At 24.1% G+C, this 21,036-nt stretch overlaps 4 protein-coding genes and 3 long non-coding RNA genes across 8 annotated transcripts; 4 read left to right on the top strand and 3 right to left on the bottom strand.

Annotated features, from left to right (window-relative positions):
- Nucleotides 1-62: 62 nt before the first annotated feature.
- On the bottom strand, nt 63-807 carry LOC122851000. The gene is made up of 4 exons (XM_044150045.1): nt 787-807; nt 549-699; nt 360-475; nt 63-268 (listed from the first exon to the last, which is right to left on the bottom strand). The coding sequence occupies exons 1-4, from the start codon at nt 805-807 to the stop codon at nt 137-139; spliced, it is 420 nt and encodes a 139-aa protein (XP_044005980.1). The 3' UTR covers nt 63-136.
- A 1,017-nt stretch (nt 808-1,824) lies between these two features.
- Nucleotides 1,825-5,057, top strand: LOC122852492 (tetratricopeptide repeat protein 17-like). Its single transcript, XM_044152341.1, has 5 exons — nt 1,825-2,307; nt 2,706-3,033; nt 3,107-3,367; nt 3,443-3,595; nt 3,662-5,057. Exons 1-5 carry the CDS (start codon nt 2,030-2,032, stop codon nt 3,818-3,820), a joined length of 1,179 nt encoding a protein of 392 aa, XP_044008276.1. The 5' UTR covers nt 1,825-2,029; the 3' UTR covers nt 3,821-5,057.
- Nucleotides 5,058-5,466: 409 nt separating this feature from the next.
- LOC122852508 (NECAP-like protein CG9132) lies at nt 5,467-7,026 on the bottom strand. Its single transcript, XM_044152374.1, has 3 exons — nt 6,791-7,026; nt 6,071-6,467; nt 5,467-6,008 (listed from the first exon to the last, which is right to left on the bottom strand). Exons 1-3 carry the CDS (start codon nt 6,874-6,876, stop codon nt 5,757-5,759), a joined length of 735 nt encoding a protein of 244 aa, XP_044008309.1. The 5' UTR covers nt 6,877-7,026; the 3' UTR covers nt 5,467-5,756.
- A 1,231-nt stretch (nt 7,027-8,257) lies between these two features.
- Nucleotides 8,258-9,571, bottom strand: LOC122852520. Its single transcript, XR_006373827.1, has 3 exons — nt 9,485-9,571; nt 8,946-9,072; nt 8,258-8,864 (listed from the first exon to the last, which is right to left on the bottom strand). It is a non-coding gene; the product is annotated as an uncharacterized LOC122852520 (long non-coding RNA).
- Nucleotides 9,572-9,838: 267 nt separating this feature from the next.
- LOC122852521 lies at nt 9,839-11,788 on the top strand. Its single transcript, XR_006373828.1, has 3 exons — nt 9,839-10,184; nt 10,588-10,714; nt 10,800-11,788. It is a non-coding gene; the product is annotated as an uncharacterized LOC122852521 (long non-coding RNA).
- A 654-nt stretch (nt 11,789-12,442) lies between these two features.
- On the top strand, nt 12,443-18,617 carry LOC122852481 (ATP-dependent RNA helicase HAS1). 2 transcript variants are annotated; one of them, XR_006373822.1, is made up of 9 exons: nt 12,443-12,794; nt 12,875-12,973; nt 13,049-13,942; nt 14,019-14,320; nt 14,408-14,560; nt 14,656-14,823; nt 17,592-17,769; nt 17,983-18,438; nt 18,508-18,617. XR_006373822.1 is itself a non-coding variant. In XM_044152320.1 (8 exons), exons 1-8 carry the CDS (start codon nt 12,704-12,706, stop codon nt 18,129-18,131), a joined length of 2,034 nt encoding a protein of 677 aa, XP_044008255.1. In that variant the 5' UTR covers nt 12,443-12,703; the 3' UTR covers nt 18,132-18,617. The 2 variants fall into 2 exon arrangements, 1 of the variants encoding a protein (XP_044008255.1); XM_044152320.1 differs by having other exon boundaries at nt 17,983-18,617.
- A 1,018-nt stretch (nt 18,618-19,635) lies between these two features.
- Nucleotides 19,636-20,385, top strand: LOC122852518. The gene is made up of 3 exons (XR_006373826.1): nt 19,636-19,823; nt 19,960-20,132; nt 20,261-20,385. It is a non-coding gene; the product is annotated as an uncharacterized LOC122852518 (long non-coding RNA).
- The last annotated feature ends 651 nt before the right edge of the window (nt 20,386-21,036 follow it).

Below are 21,036 nucleotides of genomic sequence, written 5' to 3'. Positions count from 1 at the left end.
CACTCCTCTATCCCCTCTTGAAATATAAAAGACCTTGATGTCTTGTTTACTTTGAAATGCATTTAAATGATAAAAATCATTTATATAAAAAAATTATAATTTATTAGCTGAGCAATATAAAACATAATTAAGTAGTTTAATTAGTAATATCGAAACTCATCATACGAACAGGATTTAGTTTAACTGAATGACGATTTTCTGGATCATTTATTGCTACTCCAAAATTGTCGTATGATGAAATGTTGGTTTCAAGAGTATTGATAGTTTCCTAAAATAAAAAATAATATTTAAATTAGATCAAAATTATTATTTAAATTTCTATTTCTATCAATAAAAAATATATGAATCATTTTACTTACAATTGATGAATTATTGCGTTGATTATTTCCATTTGTTAGTCTTAATGTATTTTCCATTTGCTTATTTAATTTTTGACTGTAGTTATAGACGCTGCCAATTAAATAAATCTCCAAAACTAAAAGATAAAAAAAAATCATGCAAATTTATTTCAACACATAACATTTTAAAAATTTGAAAAAAAAAAATACCCCAAATTGAAATTATCTCAAGAAAAGAATTAATTGGAATTGGGCATGAATTAAAAATCATGTATATGAATTTAATTATCACAGTTCCAAAATGTACAAGCATAAAAAATCCTGATAATCCAAGCCATGGATAACAATATATTTTTTTAAGCTAAAAAAAAAAAAACAAAAATAATTAATTTATCAGTCAGAACAAAAATATTTAAATAATAAAAAATATATAAAAATTTAATATTACAAAGCAAACACCATTGATCATTAATATGGTGAATAGAATATAAATTAATGTCATTATAAATTCAGCATGTATTGAAAATATTGCAGGAACAATAAATGAAAATTTATTATCTTGTAAAAATGAGTCATTTGTTGATGGACATTTTATAACGACTCCATGAAAAATTGATCTTTCCTTTTGGTTGAAAATCGATCTATAAACATCTGGTGCAGAATTCAATACTAAAATCTGAAATTTAATTAAATTAATAATATTATTAGTTCAATTTAAATATATTTTTTTTTAAATTTAATATTTACAAGTGAAACGATTGCAATGACAATTACTCCAGTCCGAGGACCAAACGACCAGGTGCCAATTGATCCTGCCTAAAAAAAAGAAAATTAAAATAAAAAATATATTTGACTTGTAAATTTGCAATAGTAATGATTATTATTATCAATTATTAATAATAAAAAACAGGTTGTATAACTTACCATAACACAATATTATTTATCACTCAATTATTTTTTTTTTAAATACAACAAATTATTTTTAAATAATTTTTCTATTGTTAAATTAATTTAGCAATTTATTCTTTTATTTGTTTCACTCAATAACTAAAAACGTGGACAATATTTACAACACACTAAAAATTATTTCGCCACGTAAAATGAAAATAATATATTTTACCTGAAAAAAAAAAACTAGAAGTGACTTCTTATCTAATTTGGAAATTTTTCTATTTTTAAATACTGATAAAAAATACACTTGAAATAAATATTTTAAAATAAAAAATATACTTTTTAGTTATTAGTATTATCATTATATATTATTATTATTATTCAACAAAAAATTAGTTTAAATATATTTTTGTGAATCATTAGTAATGATTCATTACAAACGAAATAGTAAAATATTTTTTTTAAAAAAATAAAAAAAATTATTATTACTGCCATCTTGACGACGTAATATTGTACGAATGATAAAAATAAAAATAAATATTGTCTAGTTTACCATCACATAAAATTGTCTTATCAATGCCTCCCCTTTTTTCACCCACTCACTAAAAATGGTCTAGGTTACGTGCATATATCAAATATCAGTGTGTGTTTTTAAGAAAATTAATATATTATTATCTATCACACAAATAAATATATATCTTAAAAATATTCCACAAAAATATATAATCAAAATAAAATATTAATTTACTATTTAAAATAGTGTTTATATAATTGAAAAAAAAAAAAAAAATTGTAAAGTTATGTGGCGAGATGGTAGAATTGCAATATATGCAATTTGCCTTTTGGTATTTCAGGTACGTTTATCAAATTCACGTACATCCTGGAGATTAAATGCTGATGGTATTGTTAAATCAACACAATTTGCTACGTCAAATGATGATGATCCAATATTTGACATACTTGCAAATACTGTTAATTTTAATAATGGTCCAGGATGGAGTAAAAATGCTGAAGGACAAGATAAATATCATGTTTTTTGCAATGAATATGGAAATATTATTGCTGGAACTCCAGATCGGTTTGTTTATTTAATTTTTTTCAACATGCTTTGTTAATTATATTCATCAACATGTGTTACATAAAATTATATTCATTATTTTTATTAAAAAATATTAATTATTTATGTGTTTATTATAATTATTTTTGTTTTACTAATTTTATAGGTTTTATTCAAAATTATATTATTATTTATTAATTTTTTTTTATCATTCATATGTCATCTAATTGTAGCTTTTGTTTGTTTTTTTTTTTCTGTTTTAAATTTTTGCCCGTAGTTAGTGTTTTTTGTGTGCCTTGCTGTGAATTTCAATCAACTGTGTTGTACTGACAAAAAAAAAAGAAAAAGTTTATGTTTTTTATTTTTTAAAATAAAAAAAAAAAAATTTTATAACATAACGTCCCTGAAAAATTTGGCAGACGATATGTGTCTCATTCGATGCAAGAGCCTTTGAATATTACTGAGACTTTAACAACATCAACATCATCATCAGCAGCATCAGCTTCTTCATCATCATCTGTATCCGATGAATGTACAGCTGGTCAACAGTGTAATGATATTGTATTGGATTGTGGAAAACCAGTTAATCTTACATATTATGATAATTTAGTTGGCATTGCAAATAGAAATAAACATCCACTAGTACCAGAGCCACATGTTGCATTGATGTTTAAAAAAGGAAGTACTAAAATTGAAGATGTTGATATTGATTTGTTGGAACGACGATTAAAAAAAGCTAAATTTGAGGTAAAATTATTATTTAATAATTAAACATGTTGTTGATTTATTAAATATATATTTTTTTTTTGTTTCAATACAGAAACCAAAGTCTGTACAATTGTACAATCAAATTGGTAATTTTTGGAGAATTCGTGGTAATGCACAAAGATCAATTGAATGTTTTCGAAGAGCCCTAGCTGTATCACCTCATAATGCTGAGGTTTTACTTAATTTAGCAAGAGTTTTAATGGTTCTTCAATATCTTGATGATGCAACATATCTAGCTAGACGTTCATTGGAACTTCAACCACCTGATCGTAATGCATGGGAACAATACTTGACCCTTGGACAAATATTTAAAGTAATTAATAATAAACTTGATGTAATAATAATTGAAGAAAAAACTAATTAAATTTATTAATTAATAATGATTTAGGCTTATGGACATCATCAAGAGGCAGCTGTACATCTTCGTCATGCATTAGAATTAAAACCAGATTTACCAGATGCTGCTGAAGCACTGAAAGAAGTTGAATCATCACCAACTGTCGCATTGCAACCATACACTTTGTATATTATTATTGTTCTTGTAAGTAAATAATATAAAATAATTATTACAATGACATAAATTATAACACTTTTGTTTTTGTTTTAGACATTATTTGTGCTTGTTGCTGTGGTACATTTAATTCATACAAATTCAAATACCAATACGTCAATTGATCAAATACAACCATCAACAAATCGTCAATTTAATCGTACATTATCAATGCGTTCACTGCGAATTCATGTACCACGTAATAAACGTTGTTAAATATTTTATAATATCAATTTATCTATTTGATAATCTTCAAAGATATAACACAAATGAACAAAAAGGATTTGAAAAACAATGTGACATCATAAAATAATAATATTAAAAAACCCAAAGAATTGTGATAGAATGTAAAGCAAACATGACTTATTAATTTGCAATTATAATTAATTAATAATTACAAAAGAAAAAAAAAGTGTACTGATAAATAATGGATATTTATTATAATCAACGATTTTAAAAAGAAAAAAAAAAAGTTAATAATAATAATACAGTACATTAGTATGTGATAGTAAAATAAATTCTTCACTACCATCATTATTAATGTTTAATATTTAATAATTATTATAATATATATATAATTTTTTTTTCCTTTCTTTTCATTTGTTTTAATCTTTAAGTATGATACAGTCATTTGGCTGGATCAATGTCACAACAGGTACAAGTAATTTTTGTTTTTTGAATATGTTTTTTTTTTTTCTTTCAATTGTTGGTTTGATTTATTTTTCAAAAAAAAAAAAATATACATAGGAATGATATTGTTAATAATAATTGCATTGCAATTTTAATTTATTATTGTTTTTTCTTTATCATCATTGTTAATATTTTATTTTAATTCCATTTATGTTTTCTGTTTTCGTTCAATAAAATAATTATACATTTTTTTTTTTGTTTTTCGTTTATTATTATATTGATTGTTTATTATTATTCTAGTTTTTAATTAATATATATTTATTAACGCTAACTTATTTATTTTTTACTGATTATTAACATGCTATCGAACTCATGTAAAATTATATTTTTTTTTTCTTTATTATTGCGTGAATAACAAGTTTTATTAGAACGTTTTTTTTTTTTTTTTTCTTTTTAAATCTAAGCTTGGTCATACCAATAATAATGATAAATGTTTTTTTTTTTCTTTCAAAATATACATATTATAAATGCTCTCATCAACAATTGCATTTTTATAATAATATACTAAATTTGCACGAGAAAAAAATGATATAAAATGAAAAAAAAAAAATCGTAAATTGGAAAAAAAAAAAAAACGTATTATTTTTGTTTTATTTTTATTTACAAAGTAATAACGTAATTTTTAATTAATGCAGATATACAAGCCTGTCCTCCGGGTTTCCCATATAAATATAATTTAAAACTATAATAAAATAATATATTTTTTTTACGTGTTAATAAAACATTCTTAGATAATTAAAATACAAAGAAAAAAAAAAAAAAACCATCATTAGTGATAACGTGAGAAAAATAAAAGCTTGTGTCGTAATTTTATTGTTTCTATTTTCGCGAATAATATATTTATTGTTAATTGATATATTTTAGACTTGCAGTATAATGATAATCTTTTTTTTTAAATTAAATATTTATGTACAAAAGCCGGAGGCCAGCTGAGGCCTTTGTTATGATTACTCTGTTTGCTAACGTGTATTTTTTTTTTCAAATAATATTCAAGTACATATACAACAAAATAATAACACCTCAAAAAAATATAAACATACATTTAAATATTCATCAAGAAGATTAAGTTTAAAAAACATTTAATAATAATTTTTTTTAAACAACGTAAATGAATAATCACAAATTTTTTAAAATGATTAGAACGATGTCGGAATAATACTGCTATCGTTATCCTTTTTTTTTTTTCTTTTTACTTAATATTTATTTTTCATTTTTGGTTGAGATTAATATTGGGACAAGCACAATTTATATTTGAGATTATTATTGTGCCCATTACGAATGCAAACAGAGTGCCTTGTTTTTTATTTATTTTTGTTATTTGTTTTAATTTCAGTGTGCAAGTACGCAACTGCGTGTCTAATTTACAGGATAAATATTTCATCAACAAATATATTTAAACAAAGAAAGAAAACCTATTTTTTTTTTCATTTGTTAAATAATATAAATTGTAAATCATGCATATTTAAAATTGTACCCAGCTAGCATTTGTTGCTGCTGATCCAGGTGATGTTGTATTTTGTGTATCTTGTTGATTTTGTGATGCACTTGCAAATTCACCCCATTCAGAACCAGATTGAGTTGGTTTATGAGCTGGTGATGATGTTGGTGTTTTTGGTGGTGGTGGAGCAATTTTAACACCACCTGGAGGTGGTGGTAATCCAAGACCAACTTGTGGACGTTTATTTTTTGATGATACTTCACTACCATCTTTTTTCTAATGATATAAAAATTTTATATTTAATATTTATATATGTATTTTTATTATTGCATACTTACAGTTATTTTCATATTAATCTTAATTGTTTCTCCTTCTTTAAACCTTAAATCAAGTTCTTGTTTTGGTTGTTCTTTTTCTTTTTCAATTTGATCACGATTTTTTAACCATTTAAAATGATCTTGAAGTGAAACATTTAAATCAAAACTATCTGATCTATCAAGAAAACCAACACCAATAAATGCTGAACGACCATTATTATCTTGAATTCGTAAAACAAAATAACGTGATGAATCTGTAACTGGTTCAACAGCAAGACCTGGATACTGTTCAATTGGACATTCAGCAAATAATTCACCTGTTATTTTGTCTTCAAGTTTTAATGATATTGAATCACCTTTTGATACAAGACGCATTCGACCAGTCCATGAAGGCTCTTGAAGATTCCAATCAGCAGCTCTGTTAATTATTTTATATTTTTATATAAATAATACATTAGTCATTCAACATTTTATTATTACTATTATTATTATTAAAAAAGGAAATTAATTATTAATTTTTTATTTTATATAGGTATAGTATTTGTTTTTGTTTCCATGAATTTAATTTTTTTTTTTTATCAAGCATTCGTGTTATGTTTTATCAGCATGTTTTGTTAATATTTTTAATGATAAAAAAATTGGTGAAATCGTGTCGGATGTATGTCTGGTTGTTGTTTGATAACGGTATGTGTTAAAATAAATATTTTTAATTTTATTTTTTAATATAAAATATCCACTTACCGATGTCCTCTATTTGCTGGTCTTGGTGGTATTTTAAATACAAATACTTCTGATTTCACAAGTAATACACTCTCATATGTTTCCATTGTTTATTTATTTTTTTTTGAAACAAATAACAATGAATGAAGATATAAATATGTTACTGTTTTTTATGTTGGATTAAAATGACACGAGTACGATTTGACAAGTCAAGTTCGATGTTACACACACACTATTTATGCTATTTATAAAAAAAAAAATATATGTACACAAATAATCAACGTGATTATGACCAGTTTATCTATATTCACGGTATAAAACGCCCCTCCAACTCAATAAATTTAAAAATTTTTCAATAATTATTTGTGTAATAATTAATTTAACAAATTATAAATCAAATTTTGTTAATTAATAATTACCAATGATTGAATTATTAGAAATAATGACAGATAATAAATTTTCATAAAATATCTTTCATAAAAAATGATAGGTGTAATTTTCGTGTGTTCAAGTTGCCAGCACTGTTTTAATAAAAAAAAATATTAATATTAATTAAAAATTAATAAAATAAATTCTAGAAATTTTTCTTTTGATAAATTGATAATTAGTTGAATATAATTAATTTTTTTATCAATATATAATTATAAATTTTATTTATAAATAACGTTATGACGTCACTAATTTTTAATGTATGTGTGTTGGTACACTTGCAAAAGAAAATATTCAAAATTCAAATAGAGTAAAAACAAAAATCATTAAAGAAAAAAATAATAGAAATGATAAATGAGCATTAGCATAGGTATTGAATTATCACAAACTGAATGAATCATTTGTAAAATATCATTTTAAATCATTTATAAATCAATAAAATATTTATACTTACTGAAAAAAATTAATTAATAAAAAACACTGTATTGTTAGTCGTACACTGCTGAATCTTTGAATGACTCACTATACACTTGTATGAAAAAAAAAAAAAAATAAGAATGCGCTTTAAGCAGCAAGTTTTGATGAATCTCATGATAGACGAGTTGGTATTTTTAAATACTCTGGTGTACACGATACCAATAACGACACGCGACATCTAATCAACAGTTTTAAACAAATATAATCATCAATGAAATTATTAATTAAATAAAATCCTACCTTTTAGGGGGATGTTCATCTTCCCACGCTGGTCATCATTAATACTCTCCAACACCAGGTCATGTAGTAGTTCAAGATGATGCTATTTGATCAGCAGTACAACAGGTTCAATGATCACACACACTCACTAAACACACTTTTCTCTACTTTTCACCACAACATTTTCAAAAACACTTATCACTATCACTATCACCATTTGAACACGACGTTTTTTATATTATTAATAATGATTTTTAATATTTTAGTCTTATTCGCTTGATAATAATTCACTTTTCGATATTATTATATTTTAAAAATATAGCTTATTATTATTTAAAGCAGTTCTTTCTTGATACACCAGCATGTGCTGATTCATGAGCAACATCAATGGTCTACTAAATAATTTTTGTTAAAAACAGATAAAGCTCACCATCAAGTGGTACAGAATGTTTTCCGATAGCAACAATAAGTGTTACATTAGCAAGAGTATAAACATCAATCATATCAGCACCATGTCATGATCTTCAAGTGTTGAGATTCATTTAAACTCAATGATTTTTAAATCCAGTTAAAGAGTTGAAATTTATTATCAGAGACTCATCTTTGTTGAAGCATAATATCATGTGAATGCGGTCTTGATGCATTTTGTTGTTGGTGGTGGTTCAAGTGTACCAGTTGAACAACTATTTCATGATTGTTCAACAATCAAATAGTTTATAAACAATTCACTTAATTTTTGGAGCACTTGGTAACACAAACTAAAGCCAATATGTCTTGTGATACTTTTAACATTAACATCATTCACTTTGTATTTTTCATATTATATTCAAGCATAAAAACAGTCTCAGTTTGTCTCAAGTATGTTAAATGGTGCTGTAGCTTTCTTTTCTTCATCATTGAAGCTTGTGTATATTTTATTCCACATGAATTAGCAAAATTAATGTTTTTGCCATGGATAAACTTGATGAAACTGTAACAATAAATTATGAAATTATTATTGGGTAAATTTGAGACTACTTTTATTATTAAAAAATGATATAAAATAACTAACTGTACTCCAAAATGATTTTTGCTCCAATGACAAATCAATTTAGTCATTTTTTTTAGTTCCAGTTTTAATAATTGTGTTTGTTGAATTACAATAACACATTATATGTTTTAGGCACACTTTTCGTTAACTGTAAACAATATAAAAATATTAAATAAGCATATTGTTTTATAATTTTTTTTTAAATTGGAGTAATTATTGGCAACAAAAAAAGAGTAAATGAAAACGATAGTATTGAATTAATGGTAAATTAATAAAAAATAAATATAAATAAATAATAAATAAATAAATATAGACAGTAAGTGATGGTGATGTTAGACTGACAATAATGAATTGATAAAAAAATAAATTTGCACGGATTTATGAAGCCGCGGCCATTTTATGCATTCACTTTTTGCGACGCAGTTTTTGCAAAAAAAAAAATTCCGAATTACTCAATTTTATTATAATATAATATTAAATAAGCGATCGGACTACATTAAAAATTTATTTAGTAATCAATGAAAAAAATAAAAATAAATTATAATAGAATTAAACTGTACCACAAAAACAGCAAAATTAACAGGAACACCGAAGGGCCACTCGGCAAGAATACAGAGCAACACAAAATACACATCTTCACACTACAAGTAAACAACACTGACTGGCCCCCCCGCAAACGAGCAGCGGGGCACAAGCGTCTCAAGTGTTCGCAAAAACACAAAATCATCGCGGCCATCATGAAACTGTTTCAGCCAATCATCTGATGCCAAGTTTCAGTTACAATTTTTTTTTTTTTTTTATTATGATTATTATTATCAAAAATATAAGAAAAAAAAACAGGACAATCAGTGAAATATTCAAGGCAATTGCTATTAATTGCTACATTAATTTAATCAATTTTTAAATAATAAAATCAAGGAAAGCTAAAATCAAACAAATAATCTTTTATTTTCGGGATTTATTGTAGCAGTTTATATTAAATTTGTGCCAAAAACATTATCAACAACGCATTTTGTACTGCAGACAAAACCAACTGCAGGGCAACAGCTGTTGCAAAAGAAACTCCTGTACAAAATTTGTTAATACACAAGGATCTTGACAGATAAAAATACAAGTGAATGTGTGATCATCATGAAGATATGTTGAGAGCAAAACTGGCACACATGCCATACAAGACAGCCAAGCCAAATTAATTTTATATTAACGAAAAACATCAGCATCAGCGCATCATGATTCATCAACATACATGGGGGAAAAAATGTAAGTGCGAACCAATTAGGTTAAATAAATGCTTTTTATAATATTAATATTATTATTTATTGATATGTAAATCAATAATTTATTTATTTATTTATTTTTATGGTACAAGATAAATGCTAATTATAATTATTAATATTTTTTTCGTTGCTCCAAAATGGACATGAAGCTTATGATTTTATTCTGACATAATAATTTTTATTAATATTTAAATATTAATTTATTATTTTCTAAAATTATGAATATTTTTTTTTGTCTATTTATTTATTTATTATTTATTTGTCTTTTTTTTATTTTTATTTACTATTCATTTAATTGTTTATTTATCAAATTTAGTATTTAGTATTTACTCCAGTAGAAAAAAATTTATAACTCAATGTTCATTTGATATTTTTATTGTTTACAGATAACAAAAGTGTGTCTGAAACGTTGAATTTGTTAATGTAATTCAACAAACACAATAATTAAAAATGAAACAGAAAACAAATGACTAAATTAGTCTGTCATTGGAGAGAAAATCATATTTGAGTACAGTGAGTTAATTTATTTCGTTTTATTTAAATTAAAGTATATAATCTTAAACTTATCTAATAATAATTTAATAATGTAATGTTACAGTTGCATCATCAAATTTATATATGGGAAAAGCATTAGTCTTTGCTTATGTATGTGAAATAAAATATACAAAAGCTTCAATGATGTAGATATTAAAGAAAGAAGAACGTAAAAGCTACTGCTCTATTTTAAAATAATTGAGACAACTGAGCTGGCTGTTTTTATGCTAAAATATAACATAAAGACACCAAGTGAATGATGTTAATATTAAACGTATATCACAAGACATATTGGCTTTAGTTTGTGTTACCAAGTGCTCCAAAAATTAAGTGAATTGTTTATAAACTATTTGATGGTACACTTAAACGACCACCACCAACAACAAAATGCATTAAGATTTAAGACCGCATTCACATGATCTTATGCTTCAACAAAGATGAATCTCTGATAATAAATTTCAACTCTTCAACTGGATTTAAAAATCATTGGGTTTAAATGAATCTCAACACTTGAAGATCATGACATGGTGCTGATATGATTGATGTTTATACTCTTGCTAATGTAACACTTATTGTTGCAATTGGTAAACATTTTGCACCACTTGACGGTGAGCTTTATTTATTTTTAACAAAAATTATTCAGTAGACCGTTGATGTTGCTCATGAATCAGAACATGTTAGTGTATCAAGAAAGAACTGCTTTAAATAATAATAATAATCTATTTTAAAAATACAATAATATTGAAAAGTGAATAAAAATAAAATATTAAAAATCATTTAATAATATAAAAACGTTGTGTTAAATCGGTGATAGTGGTAGTGATAGTGATCAGAGTTTTTGAACATGTTGGTGATAAAAGCAGAGAAAAAAAAGTGTGTCCTGTGATTAGTGTTTAGTGTGTGTGATCATTGAACCTGTTGTGCTGCTGATCAGATAGAATCATCTTGAACTACAAGATGAACATCCGCCTAAAAGGTAGGATTTTATTAAATTAATAATTTTATTGATGATTATATTCGTTGGAAACTCCATGATACTCGTGATAATTTCATCTACCGGTATTGTTATTATTTTTACCAGAGTTTTAAGATTTTCAGTGTACGACTAAGAATACAGTGTTTTATTAATTAATTTTTTTCAGTAAGTATAAATATTTTATTAATTTATAAATGATTTAAAATGATAATTCACAAATGATTTATTTAATTTGTGATAATTCAATACCTATGCTAATGCTTATTTATCATTTCTATTTTTTTTTTCTTTATAATCATTTTTGTTTTTACTCTATTTGAATTTTTGAATATTTTCTTTTGCAAGTATACCAACACACATACATTAAAAATTAGTGACGTCATAACGTTATTTATAAATAAAATTTATAATTATATATTGATCAAAAAATTAATTATATTTAACTAATTATCAATTTATCAAAAGAAAAAGTCCAAGAATTTATTTAACTAATTTTTAATTAATATATATTTAATAAAACAGTGCTGGCAACTTGAACACCTACTACTGTATTATTATTTGCTTATACTTTTATAATGTTTTATATGAAAAATTAGTACAAGTCTTTTATTTATTTACTTACTTATTTTTTTGGAGTAAGTTAATATTTTTTTTTTATCATAATACTCTTACGACATTAGTCATATTCGTAATTAATTTTCAAATAATGTTCAGCCATTTTGGTGCATATGCGTTTATCTGAGCTCCTCAGTCCTCCTCCATTACACACATTGCTCCATCATATACACCAATACACGATACACATTCACACAAGTTCTGTCTTGATCTAAACAAGTCTCAACCAGTCTAAATACTGAATAGCCCCAACACCTTCAGTAAACTCACGTGTTAACAACTGTTAAAAATTATTCAATAATAAATCATTTACATTGTTGATTGATAAAAAATAATATTCTTTAAACGTGTGATTATTGATATAATTTTATTAAAAAATGTCATCGTCCGAGAAAATTTTAAAGAAAAAAATTAAAAAAAAAGAAAAGGTTAAAATTGACAATTTAAAATTAAAAAATGCAGCTTTGGGTAAGTTTATTTATTTTAAGGTTATTATTAAAACAATGTTCACGACAAATTAATAATTATTTATTTTATGTTTATATTAGCCCTCAATAAAAATGATGAATCCGGGGAGTCTTCGGTTAACAAAGTTAACAAGAAAAAAATTAAAAAAACTAACCTAAAAAAAGAGACATCAGTAAAAAGTATGTTTTAAATATTTAATTAATTTTATGTCAATAATTAATCAATAATTATTTTTACATTTATTATTTTTATAGTCAAGCCTAAAAAAGCTTCCAAGAAAACTTCTGTAGTTGAGAAACAATCTGAGCATGAAGATGATCATGATGATGAGGAAGAAGATCAAAAAATGGAAAGCGACGATGCAAGTGATGAACCTATGGAAGAATCAGATGATAATGTTAATAATAATGATGATAATGGTAATGGTAATGGCAAGGGTAATGATGATGATGATGATGATAATAGTAATAATGGCAATGGTAATAAAGATGATGATGATGATGATGATGATGATGATGATGATGATGATGATGATGATGATGATAATGATGACGACGACGACAATGAAATGTTGCCAGGATCATCAGTTGGTCTTGCTGTATCCACAAAACCAGATTTTTCATCTCTAGTAGGTAGTGTTTCTGAAAATACATTAAAAAGTATTGAAGAAATGAAGTTTCCAGAGATGACTGAAATTCAAGCAAAGGCAATACCTCCATTACTTGAAGGAAGAGATGTTGTTGGTGCTGCTAAAACAGGGTCTGGTAAAACACTTGCATTTCTTATACCAGCAGTTGAATTAATATATAAAATAAAATTTATGCCAAGAAATGGTACTGGTTGTATTATAATATCACCAACACGTGAATTAGCAATGCAAACATTTGGTGTATTAAGACAACTTATGAAATATCATTATCATACATATGGTTTGATAATAGGTGGTACTAGTAGACAAACAGAACAACAAAAATTAGCAAAAGGTGTTAATATTGTTGTTGCAACACCTGGAAGATTACTTGATCATTTACAAAATACTCCTGATTTTTTGTATAAAAATTTACAATGTCTTGTTCTTGATGAAGCTGATAGAATTTTGGATATTGGATTTGAAGAAGATCTCAAACAAATTATCAAATTATTACCAAGTAAGAATAAATTTATATCAATTAAATTTATTATTAATTTTTTTTAATAACACATTTATTTTTTATTTTTTAATAGAACGAAGACAAACAATGTTATTTAGTGCAACACAAACTAAAAAAACTGAAGCATTAGCATCACTTGCATTAAAAAAAGAACCTATTTATGTTGGTGTTAATGATGAAGATGAACAAGCAACTGTTGATACTCTTACCCAAGGTTATGCTGTTTGTCCAAGTGACAAAAGACTTTTACTATTATATTCATTTCTTAAAAGAAATCAGAGAAAAAAAATTGTTGTGTTTTTTAGTTCTTGTATGTCTGTTAAATTTCATAGCGAATTATTTAATTACTGTGATATAGAAGTTATGAGTCTTCACGTAAGTAAATCATTAATAAATTATATAATAATATATTTGAAATAATTTTATATTAATTATAAATTTCATGATTATTCTTTTTATCAGGGTAAACAAAAACAAACAAAACGTACAACAACATTTAACCAATTTGAAACTGCAAAGACTGCAATATTATTATGTACTGATGTTGCTGCAAGAGGTCTTGATTTTCCGAATGTTAGTTGGATTGTTCAATATGATCCTCCAGATGATCCAAAGGTAACAAATTTATTTTTAAAACTAAAATGATAATGATTTATCTATGTTTTTCTCTTTTTGGTTATTAATAAATTTTATTTTTATTTTTTTTTTAGGACTATATTCATCGTGTTGGTAGAACAGCACGTGCTGGTACCAGTGGTCATGCACTTTTATTTTTACGACCTGAAGAACTTGGTTTTCTTCGTGAATTACGTTTACAAAAAGTAAACGTTGAGGAATTTCAATTAAATTGGAAGGATATTTCAAATATTCAATCACAGGTATGTACAATTAATTTTTACTTATTTTTTCTCATATAACAATATAATATTTCTTCATTGTCATTGTATGTATTACAATGAAAATCATTCTTCTACATGATGCAATTTTTTTTTTTTATATCTTAATATATTTATTTGATGAATAAGGTTTGCGTGACTTTGATAAATTGTGTGCGCAAATAGTTTATTAAAAAACAAGTTATAAATCATTGCAGATTTTTTTTTTTTATTATCATCAATGATTTACTTGGTATAATTTTGCCTCAAAGTAGAACAAGTATTTTATTATCTCATACGTTGTTGAAAAGTTAATTTAAATTTTTAATTTTTATAATTTATTATTTATATTTCAAATGCATCAAGAAGTTGATTTTTTTTTGTTTAACCATTATTGAATTTAAATGACATATTGATAAATTTTGTAATCAAAATTAATTGAGCCATGATTGGTGAACAATAGGTGTTACGTTCACTTCATAATTCATGAAGCTCTGTTGTCATACGATTATCCTTGAATTATTAACTCAACAATCTTCTTTGTATATCAAAGTAAATTTTAGTTTTTATTTATTCCAAGTATATATTCTTGTTTGAGTAGAAATTGAACTACATACTTTGTTGCATCAATTTAGTATTTAATCGTGGAATTTTTCTTATCGTTAAAATCTTCAACACGAGTATATTTAATGACTTTACATCGATGCACAAATAGAGTCAGGTCTTTGGTTTACATTTATTTTTATTTTTACTATTTTTATTATATTTTTTTTTTCGTCTACTATGTCTTGCTTTATGTTTTTTTTTTTCTTTTTTAAAATTCATCAAAGACGATGATGATGAAAGAAAAGTCCAGTAGCTGTGTAGTTAATTACAGAATTCTTTTTTTTTTCTTTTTTTTTAATGACAGGAAGTATTGTCTGGTTTACTTGTCTCTCATGATCCAACAAAAAAAAAAAGTATTATTTTTTTAGAATATTTCTTTCTCTCTTGAAATTGAAAAAAAAAAAGGTTTTATTTTTACAATATTTAAAAATATTTATAAACAATATAAATAAACTTGCTAGAATTTTATTATTTCAATTATTTTTTAAATTCCAAAAAATAACTAATTAATTTTAATTACGATTGGTATATTTATTACTGGAAAAGTTGATTGACCGCATCAAAAGTTTTTATATAATTGATACAGCAAGGCACTGAAATTACAAGTGTAATAAGTGAATCGATTCTTTCATTAAATTAATATATTAACAGATCTGGCACGTAGGTCAAAATAATAATTATAAATAATTTATAAAAATTATAAGTATAAAAAAAAAAGTTGAGAACAATTTTTTTTTCTTTTAAATAAAATTTGTTCTTCATTAAATTTATTACTCAACTTAACAACTTTGATCAATTCCAAACACATGTCCATTGAGACAAAAAAAAAATATATATTTGTTTATTTTATTATTTTCTTAGACTGATTAAAAAATGTTGAAAAATTTTAATTTTAAAAAAGATTAATTAAAAAAATAAATAAATATTTATATATAAAAAATAAAAGTGAGTGATTTATGGAACAAGTAGACAAGTTGCCAGGCTGTCTGACTTTCAATAGATGATCTCATTCATTTTGAAGCCTTGTGCTTGTTTAAAAAAATGAAAAATAGAAAAAAAAAAAGCCAACTGCATTTGTCAAAGAATCAAACATAAAATGATCAATTATGGTTAAAAAAAAAAGTTGAAAGAACATTTTAAACATAAAAAATAAAATAAACAATTATATATATTTTTAAAAAATTAAACAATGAAAAATAATATCTTTTTCAATTTAAAATAAGGTTAATTTTCTTTTTTATAAATTTAATATAAGAAAAGCGTGAAAAGCATGAATGATTTTATTAACTTGATTATGTATTATGATATGCCACTTGACTAAACTAAATTTTATATGAATTTAACAATCTCGGCGAAAGGCCAATTTTACGATATTCAAGATTCACTGTGATGTGTATTTAATCCAAGATATCTTTACCAAGATATTTATGTATTATTGCTGTAATACATTATGCACTAAAAAAACAAAAAAAAAAGTAAATAAACTACTTAGATATTTCTTGCTTAACTGCTTAATATCATATTTCTTATATATATATTTACAAATAATTATTTTCATCTAAAAAATATGACGTAATTAATTTTTTAAAAATAAATTCATTGATAATTAAAATTTAGATGTTTATAAATCTTTTTGAATACTTTATTTTTTTAATGCATATAAGTGTTAATATATTTTGTCCTTCAAGTATATAATGCCACCCACATAAACAGCTAGATGCACTTTCGCGAATAAAGAAATAAAAAAAAAGATGTTATACTTGATTGTGACACGGGTGTCTAATTGACATAACTAATAATTACAGTGGATAAAATCTTGCTAAAGAATTTTTTTTTTTTTCCATTTTTATTTAAAATATAATAATAATAAAATAATAATGTTGATGGGATGCTCAAGTGAATTTTATTCTCAAACAGACTAACGGATATTCAACACTGATAAAAATTTTTTTAACTTGTAGAATTTATATTTCAAGCATGACTTCTTCATTTTGCTTGACAGCTGCTTGACTATAGACACGCACTTGGACTCTAAATAACTTCCGCATTTAGATTTATCACATACTTTTTTAATGAATTATTGATATTTAAAAAAATATATACATTATTATAAATATTAACAATAAAAAAACAATGAAAATTTTAATTTTTTTTATTTATTACAGGTTGAAAATTTAGTATCAACCAATAAGTTTATGTATGCATCAGCAAAAGAAGCATTTAAATCATATGTACGTGCTTATGAGTCACATCATTTGAAACAAATATTTAATATTGACACACTGGATTTAAAAGAAGTTGCAAAATCATTTGGTTTTGTAGTACCACCTAATATTGCATTACGTATCCTTTTTTTCAAAAAAAAAATTCATCATATACTAATATTAATTATAACAATAATATTAACAATAATAATTTATTTTAAATTTTTTTTTTGATTTTTATTTACGTGGGTTTTATTAAAAATTCATATTTGGATGTGCCATGAACTTGTAAGTGTCTCGTTGATTTTATTTTTTCCTTAACATCTCAATTATTTCAAAAAAAAAAATACAGGAATGGGAGCAAGCAGTTTATCTAGAAATGCACCAAGAGAAAATCATCGAGGTGGATATGGTTATGCAAGAAATTCAAACAACAGTAATAGAGGTCGAAATTTTCGTCAAGGAAGACAAAATAGAGATGCACGTCAATTTTCACGTTAATTATATTAATTCAATATAGAAAAAATATAAAAATTGAATTATCATAATTTTATTTTTAAAAAATCATTTTTTTTTTTAAATCAATAAACAATAATCAAAATAATCTATAATCATTTTTTTTTTTTCAATTTTATTTATTCAGTATAATGTATTATTTATTAAAATAATATTTACTATTGAATATTTTTTTAAATAATACATTCAAGTAAAGAAGCATTAACACCCACAATTTTTTTTAATATTTTTTTTTCATGATTAGAAAGAATGAAAAGAAAGAAAGAAACTTCTACTCATGCTACGAAAAATGGTAAAATATGTTTGAATGTCATTTTATAAAATAGTCATAATTTTTAATGCTCTGGTGTATCGCCCACAGGGTCGTGTGCCAGTCCATCTATGGTCCGAGTAAGTGACGTCAACATAAATAAAAAAATAAAAAAAAAAAAAACTTAAACATTAACCAATATGTGTGTAGGCGAGAAACAGGCATAGAAGGTAACATACCCGTGGGATATCATTGCTAGGCGGTTATTCAAGGATCAACAAGAATCATTTTAGTTAACACACAATCCCACATTGACATATTCAAAGACAAAACACCACCATATTTTTATTATGTTAATTGCACTTTTTTTTTTTTTTGATTATTAATAATTTTTCTTTTTAATAAATATATTAATAATTATTTTAAACAATTAACATTATAATATAATGAAAAAACAACAACACTAACAAATGAAATGTAATTTACATTTTTTTTTTTCTAGCAATTGTCATTGTTATTCAATTTATTATGTTATTAATATTTTTTTTTAATATTTATTGCTTTTTTTTTTAAAGAGAAATAAATTGATGGAATGAAACAACAATAAAATATTTGCTGTGTTGTATTGATCATCCATACCACCAGAAGTATGTTGTTCTCAAATCACCAGCGAAACGAATTTTAAATATTTTACGTTTCGCTTCATTAAATAATCACTCGTTGCAAATAGTAAAGGTAAAATAATTAATAATTACACTGTGTTTGTATGAATATCAAAGCTATAAAATTAATAATAAACTGTATGTTTAAAAAAATGAAAGGAAATATATAATAATAAGGGAGAGATGTGTAATAATGAAAAGTAAAAAAATGTAAAATAAGTGACTGATGATCTCAACAATGCATTAACATAAAGTGTTTTTTTTTTTTTATTATTATTATTTTTTAAATATCATTTTATATTTTCAAATGACTTGTCATTATTATTTATTATTTAATTTTTTTATAATATCATTTAATAAATATTTATTTAATATTTTTTTTTTTATGTTTTAGATGAAATTTTTATTTCAACAATGACAAGGAAAATTATGATAAGGATTACTCATGGATGACAAAAAAATGACACATGATGATAATAATTTATATTTTAAATATTTAAAAATTAAACTAGTTGTATATACAAAAGATTAATATTATTTTAAAATTGATCAATAATATTACTAAAATAATAATAGTTTGTTGATATTTTTCAATTTCTAGATAAATTTTTTTACACATATGGATTGTGAATGTTTGAATGACGTATTAATGTTGAATTTAAAATGAGGCTGATGATGATTTTAGATCTTTGCCTACTTGATGCACCCTCCATTTGAAGCTTGAGTCGATGAGCTGTGCAGCTAAAAACATTTAAACTTAATTGAGTAGGTTGATACATCATGAATAATACATGATTTTTATTTTATTTTTTTTTTAAATTTTATTATTATTCAAGTAATCATATTTTAATAATATAAAATAGTATATTGCCATAAATATATATTTCTTATTATTTTTCAGATAAATATAGACCAAATGATTCGAATATTTAAATTTTATTTTTAATAATGTTGCAAGTATAATGATGAAATGCGGAAGAATTAAATGATTGTAGTGTAAAAATAATGTAATTTTTTTAACGCTTGAATTATGATATTTAATTATAATCGAAACAAGTGGAAAAAAAAACTACAGTGAGTTATTTAAATTTTCATTTATTTAACATAAAAAATAATAATAATATATATGTAATTTGGTCTTTTAATTTTGTTGAATTATGAAATATTTATTAATTTTTTTTTCTATTTCAATTTGATTGTAGAGTTTTAAGAGACTAGGTGTGATTATATGGATGAATATTTATTTGCAAAATATTTAAGTGTTTTTTGATGGAAGATGTAATGGAGTGAATAAGGAAATGGACACACATCGAGAGATTTGGGTCATCCGGAGGTGAGTTTTACTGGTTGTTCTTTTCTTCTTTTGATTTTTTTTTTTTTCGCGTTCGTTTTCTAACGAGCGTAGTACCGGCCACGTTATGCCTCAACAAATATATACAACATCTATATGTATATGCAATTTATTTATTTATTTTTGCATATAAGTGTGTTATTGTGTTTCAACTTTGTAACTATTTGTAATCAAGTTGATATCTTATTTCTGGCATAGTAATTTTTTTTCAACTACGATTCAATATTATGACGCTCCTTGATCAACGTGTTGCTTTTTATCTTACATGAGATTTATCTTTGATTTTTAAATTAAAAAAGTACTTTTTTTTTTTTTTTACAAAGATTTACAAAGTAATTTAATATAAATATGCATAAAAATTGAACAAAAAAAGTAATCAGCATCTTAAAAACAACATAAAGAAAAAAAATCATTTTTATTTTAATATTCATTCAATAGGTATAGATTTCATATAAAATAAAAATACTAAAAATACTAAAAATACTTTCTTTTACTCCAAAATAAAAAAATCAAAATTGGCCCCCCTATGTTTGCCCCCCATATGAGTTGATGCACCGTCACTCTGTACAATATAAAATTCGCCCCTGATCGTAGACACGCGGAGGCCGTATATGGTAGTGGGCGGGA

This window comes from Aphidius gifuensis, linkage group LG3 (genome assembly GCF_014905175.1).
Source record: "Aphidius gifuensis isolate YNYX2018 linkage group LG3, ASM1490517v1, whole genome shotgun sequence".
Lineage (NCBI taxonomy): Eukaryota > Metazoa > Arthropoda > Insecta > Hymenoptera > Braconidae > Aphidius > Aphidius gifuensis.
Note: the sequence above shows the minus strand (reverse complement) of the source record. Positions and strands in the feature narration are given on the sequence as shown.